The sequence below is a fragment of the Octopus bimaculoides genome, chromosome 25, assembly GCF_001194135.2.
Source record: "Octopus bimaculoides isolate UCB-OBI-ISO-001 chromosome 25, ASM119413v2, whole genome shotgun sequence".
NCBI classification, from domain to species: domain Eukaryota; kingdom Metazoa; phylum Mollusca; class Cephalopoda; order Octopoda; family Octopodidae; genus Octopus; species Octopus bimaculoides.
Window position 1 is genome coordinate 477,352 of NC_069005.1, and position 6,144 is coordinate 483,495.

The 6,144-nt window shown below is 38.8% G+C and overlaps 1 protein-coding gene across 3 annotated transcripts; it reads right to left on the bottom strand.

The window, feature by feature from the left end:
• Positions 1-6: 6 nt before the first annotated feature.
• LOC106869556 (uncharacterized) lies at positions 7-3,732 on the bottom strand. Of its 3 annotated transcripts, none has more exons than XM_014915345.2 (3): positions 3,600-3,728; positions 3,288-3,486; positions 7-2,118 (listed from the first exon to the last, which is right to left on the bottom strand). In XM_014915345.2, the coding sequence occupies exon 3, from the start codon at positions 1,980-1,982 to the stop codon at positions 882-884; it is 1,101 nt and encodes a 366-aa protein (XP_014770831.1). In that variant the 5' UTR covers positions 1,983-2,118; positions 3,288-3,486; positions 3,600-3,728; the 3' UTR covers positions 7-881. The 3 variants fall into 3 exon arrangements, with proteins under 3 accessions (XP_014770831.1, XP_014770829.1, XP_014770830.1); XM_014915343.2 differs by having other exon boundaries at positions 3,260-3,486; XM_014915344.2 differs by lacking the exon at positions 3,288-3,486 and having other exon boundaries at positions 3,600-3,732.
• Positions 3,733-6,144: the final 2,412 nt, after the last annotated feature.

A 6,144-nucleotide genomic window follows, 5' to 3' on the forward strand; every position in this document is an offset into this window, starting at 1 on the left:
CACATGACTCAACTTTGTCTAGTCTGTCTTGCTGACAAACACCTCCCATTGCCCACTGGTACCTCGCAGGTAAGTAATAGGACACAGGTGAGTAAGTAGGATAAAAAAAAAATATAAAATAACAAAAGGCATCAGTAAAGACAAATGTTTCAGCAGTTTGAGGATGTTACTGCATGCCATAACACACACACACACACACACACACACACACATATATATATATATATATACATCACAAACACACAAGCATCACACACATTAGAAACACTACATACATATATGCATATGACACACACACACATGCATACATGTAGTACATCACACCACATCCACATGTAAATTCTTACAAAAAAAATTAATCAATTTTACTCGTTCGCCCCCTGAAGGAATTTAGCTGATTGAATCCGATCCTGTCTATTCATTGATGGTTCTAATTTAATCTGAATGGAGCTGAATACAAAACCCAGGCCAGGATGAAATGCTTACTGTCAGATAATCATTATTTATGCCTTGGTACATATCGTAAACCTTAAAACAATGATGCAATAAAAATATTTTTTCATGTTTTGGGGTGTTTTTACCTTTTTAAAATACATAAACATGTGAAACTTTGAGGTTGTTTAGTTTCTGTGGCGAATTATGAAAATTTTTGGAAACAAAACAAAATCTCTTAACGAAAGGAAATCAAAATCTGACCTCCTAAAAACAGTTATTTCCCCTGAATTATTCACCGATGAGTCTAGAGTGGGTAGCATCTGTTGCTAGAATGGATTTTTGGTGCAGATTCTGGCGCTTAATTGTTTAAGAGGCACACAAACACAAAATGGATAAACTTGCTTCATCAAAACCAACTCCAAAGTATTGTTTTATGGTTTTGATTTTCAGTGAATTACGAGGATGTTAGGCATCCCAAACAGTTGGTAATTTAGTGATTTGGCAATCTGAGCAAAGCCTTCGCTTTCTAGGTGATGGTTGACAAGATATGGTGGGAAGATAACTCCACGACGATGCACATTAGCATCAACCAACAGACAAGAGGACCCCACACCATCCAGACTGACCACTTTGCCCTCATGTTTTAGTTCAGGTAAATACTGTCGTAGAGACTTGTTCGTATAACCTTCCAGCATCAAATATCCGGGCTCTTTTGAATTTAAATATTCTTTTGATTCTTTGGTTTCTCGCCAGGAATTTCGGTCATAAATATCGAGAATGTTTGGTGCCTTTCGGTACATGCATGAAGGCACCACAATCGGGACGTGAGCGGAGAGTAAAGTTTGGATAAGATCTTGGGGCACTTCCCGAAGATCGCTGTCAAGCCAGAGGACGTATTTTTCATCGCGCAAAGCACTCATCAGAAGGAAGTTTCGAACTTGTGCCAACCTCCTGCGACGATTCAACTGAATTGTCTCGTTATGTTTGTCTGAATGGCTCGCCAACATAAGCGTTGCATCATCTGGAATGTCTAAATTGTAAACTTCAATAGAACGAAATTTGTGTGAAATCCTCGATATCTGCCGTTTAGCAAGTTTAGGGGAGGGGACTCCGTATTTATCAATGCCGAGTGCAATCCTCAGACGGCAATGGGGATAAGACAAGGAGTTCAGAAGATTGAAATATTGATGGAAAAAACTGGCGAAATTATCAAATGGAGTCAGTATGAGGATTGATGGGAGGACAAAGAGGCACTCATTCTTGGTTTCAGAATCTGTCGTTGTGTATTGCATTCTGTCTGTGTTGGGTTGTGAAGTTACCTGTTGTGTAACTGTCCGACAGGTTTGGTTGAGAAGACGGAACGTATGGTGGCGATAGGCTTTGGCTTCTCTCATGTGTAAGTGGTACAGACATATGTCTAACTTTAGTCGGGCATCAGTCCGAAAAATGTCAGCAGTTATGAGATAGGTAAGACTGGATGTAAGTACCACGATACAAAGCATCAGAAGATGCCAGGGTTTTTGGTAAAATATTTTCGGTAGATTCATGATTCTAGCAGAAGTCTTGGAGAAATCATTGAAATGGCTTCAACTCTCTATTCCATGGTAGTTATATTTCTGTTCCTTCTTTCTCACCATCAGATTTCTGTACAAGGTTCAATGGAAAGATTCAAAAGTTGCCATGCTAGATAAAAAATAAATAAAAGAAAAGAAAAAGGAAATTAAAAGGCCAGTAATTTGGGGAGAGGAGGTAAGTTGAATACATCGACCCCAGTGCATAACGGGTACTTATCTCATCGACTCCGAAAGGATTAAAAGCAAAGACGACTTCGGCAGAATTTGGAATAAAGTTCCGCTAAGCATTTTGTCCGGCATGCTAACGGTTCTGCCACCTCGCCGCCCTCTGTCGCTCCCTAATTTTATGGCAATTTTTACACGACTTACCTGTTTCTTTCGATACGTTAGGAAATAAGCGAGGTGAATCCACGATCGCTAAGCAACTTAATCTATAGCTTTAGGCTCTACTGCAGAAGATCTATGCAAAATTATAAAGTAAACAGGAATAATGTAAACATTAGTATAATAAATAATTAACACTTAATTATTCCCTACAATGAGAGTAATTTGAAGAAGCGAAAGTTTTACGAATCTACACTTTCACTTTCTATTATTTATTATTATTATTATTATTGAGATGGGAACTAAAGAATATTAATATATTTTTATAAATAGATTTTCTCGGAGTACACAGAATAAGATTCGCAAAATAAGATAAATTGACGTTTAGAACAAGGCCGGAAGCCTTCTTCGGAAAACATCAGAACTGTCACCTTGCTTACGGAATGGACTTCTTATTTTTGTAGACGTATCATTAATTTCTATGAGTTTTCTTGTCTTCTTTCTTTGTTTGCAGACAAAAGAAATGATGGAGTGGATGAAATAAAGCGAAATAATATAAGGAAGGTTTATAAAATACATAAGTCTCAAGAATCTCAGTGCTATGGAACCACAGGGAGAGAGAGCAACGTAAGGAACAGGAAGCATGAGATGAAAGGATCAACATTAAAAGTCGAATCAAGCAGTGAATCTCTTGTCATACGAAATGTTAGAATTAATCGTTTTCAAAAAAGAAGGATACGACAACAAAGTCCTGGTTAGAGAAACATAAAATGGGGTGGTCACGAATGGCACGCCTTTGATCAAATGTTTACTCAATCAATGTTAACAGGAGGGTTAAACGATATTAAACTGTCAACGAACAAAAGCAGATAAAATAAAGGAAACGATTAGTTTTGATATTAAAACAACAAAGAGTAAATAAATACCTTTTTAACCAAAATACTGGCGACTTACTTTTCTTCTTCCGAAAACCATTCCTTTGGAAAAGTCGGTGATCTTTTATAAAACCCTAAATCTCTTAAACTGTTATTATAGAATCAGAAAAAAATCTGTTGCTTAAAAGTGGTTGGCACACGGTTGGCAATGTCTTCTTCCTGCTGAGACGAGCGGAGAAATTGTTTTTTCTTTCAGGCCCAAAATAAAAGAAAAAATTCTGGAAGGAATAATTGAATGTGAAACAGCAAATAACACAAACATGAGAGAGAAAAAAAAAACAAAGGAAAATATTAGCAAAAGTAATTTACGTTAATTTTAAATGGATTATACCTTTAATGAGTTTTTTCTTCTTCTTCTTCTCGTTCGTGTCCTACTTTCTAACTAAAGTATATTTGTAGTTTTATATCAACAAGTGTGGCAGATTGAGTTTATTATGGCCAACAGGTAGAGGAAGGCAGAGAGGGGGAGGCGTAAATAGAGGGAGAGAAAGAGAGAGAGAGAGGGGGGAGAGACAGACAGAGATGAGCAAGAATGGATTCGAGTGGGGGGAAATAGAAGGAAAAAGAAAAGAGAGCAAAAAGTTAGGGTAAAAGGAAGATAAAGAACAGGAAGGGAATTAAATCATTCATACATACGCACACGCACACATATATACACACAGACACACACACGACGCACAAACACGAATATAGCGCGCGCGCTTTTACTTTTATTGGTTTCAGTCAGGGTTCGTGGCCATGCTGGGGCACTGCCATCATTCTGATTATTGACATATTTCAGCTCACTCTCACGGTTTTCTGTGTTGAATGAGGAAGCTGAACACCATTCTTTGTGTTTCTTGCCACGGCGGAGGTTCATCTGGTATTTGAGATAAAAATTTGTCTAAATTGTTCTTTGAATTAATCCCTATCTTATAATACCTTGTAGATCTTTTGGGAGATGGTGTCGGCAAGGAATTGAAACGCTGTGTTTCGGTATTGGTTCCTTACTTTTGGTGGAACAGTTGAGATCTTTGGTACTATGCAGTGGCGAGTTTAGGGGTTGCCATAGCTTTCAATCCTAGAGTTAGATGCTAGATCCTCTGGTATATTCCATGTGTGTGTGTGCATGTCTGTGTGTCTGTGAGCTGTATGAAACTATCTTCCCCTGCTCAGCCCCTTATTTCAACAATACACTTTATTCTATTCTAAAAACTCCATTGTAACAGCTCTGCAACAATGCTTAGATACATAAATTCCATGCTCTAAAAACTGAGGCTTGGCTAGGCCGGTTTGCCGAACTTTCCATATTCGCCCGACTTTGAGCCTTCAGATCTCCATTTGTTTGGGTCTCTTCAAAATTCATTGAATAGACAAACCCTCAACTATGAAGAGCATGCAGAAAGTCACAGCAGGAAATTTTTTGAGCTGGGAATAATAGCTCTGCCCACAAGAAGGCAGAAGATACTGGACAGAAACGGTAATTATATCACTGATTGAGTAAATCACTGATTGAGTTTAAAACTCGTTTATTTTCGTTTAAAAAAACCGAACGGACTTTTTGGCTAAACCAAAATGATTCAGTTTTTCTTCATTTTTAAGGATACATTGAATAATATATTCGTAAAAAAGAATCCGATGATTGCAGACGACAACTGACGACATTTTGAGGGGGTTTTTGTCTCTTTTTTTCCTTCCCACTTTCACCCTTCTCCCCCTCCTTCTCACTCTTTCTGCCTTTATAAGTTATTCTCCCCGTCCTCTCGATTTCTCCTCCCCTGCCTCCCGTTTCCAATCACCTAGTCTTTCCCCCACTCACCCTCTCTCTCTATCTCTATCTATCTATCTGTCCGTCCGTCTGTCTGTCTGACATCTGCAGCTCATCTTTTATCATTCTCGCGCTTTCTCTTCCACTCCCACCCCCACTCCCATATAATCCGACGTCGGAGTGTTTCTGTTGTTTTGACCTTTGACCTTCATCCATTCTCAGCCGACAACATTCCCGACAAATCCAGTCTCAAAACATAGACTCACACAGACGCACGCGAACACACACACACACACACACAAGTTAAGCGATGGCGGAGAAGGAAAAGTAATAAATGATTTCGTGTCACGACTGAATTCCTGCGTTGGCACCATAAAAAATAGTTGGAATGAGGAAGTTCTTGTTTGTGGAATGTAAAACAACAACAACAGTTCGAGACAATGAGGGAAATACAGGGCGTCGCTCAATCTGTTAGAAATAACAGCTAACCTCCCTCAAACTTCATCCAGCTGTCTTTAAAAAATATAATATGATCTTCACAAGAGAGTATGGGCAATGGCTATGGGTGGAATGTCTTGTGATGACAGACCTGATTGATCAGAACTGGTCCGGTGGGAAGATACTGACACAAATAATCTACCCAATATTTTTTATCTCTCACTTGTTTTAGTCATTAGACTGCGGCCATGCTGGGGCATCGCCTTGGAGATACTATAGTTGAATGAATAGACACTAGTACTTGTTTACTTTTAAGCCCGGTACTTATTCTATCGGTCTCTTTTGCCGAAACGCTAAGTTACGGGAACGTAAACATACCAACAGCGGGTCACGGACACAAACACACACGCACATACATACAACAGGTTTTTTTTTTTCAGTTTCCGTCTAGCAAATCCACCCATAAAGCTTTGGTCGGCCTGGGGCTATAGTAGAAGACACTTGCCCAAGGTGTCACGCAGCAGGACTGAACCTGGAACCATGTGATTGAGAATTCGTTTGATTCGAACCTTTGATTCGAACCTTTCCCCACTTAATTTTTTTTTTATGAGATTTGGCTGTTATTTCTAGCATGTAAATAGCCTGCTTGGAGCTGTGTGGAAATTGAAATTTTACAAACAATATTTTTTCA

What these genes read in the sequence shown, in the direction of transcription:
- LOC106869556 (XM_014915344.2), bottom strand. Translation starts at nt 1,982, where the DNA reads ATGAATCTACCGAAAATATTTTACCAAAAACCCTGGCATCTTCTGATG.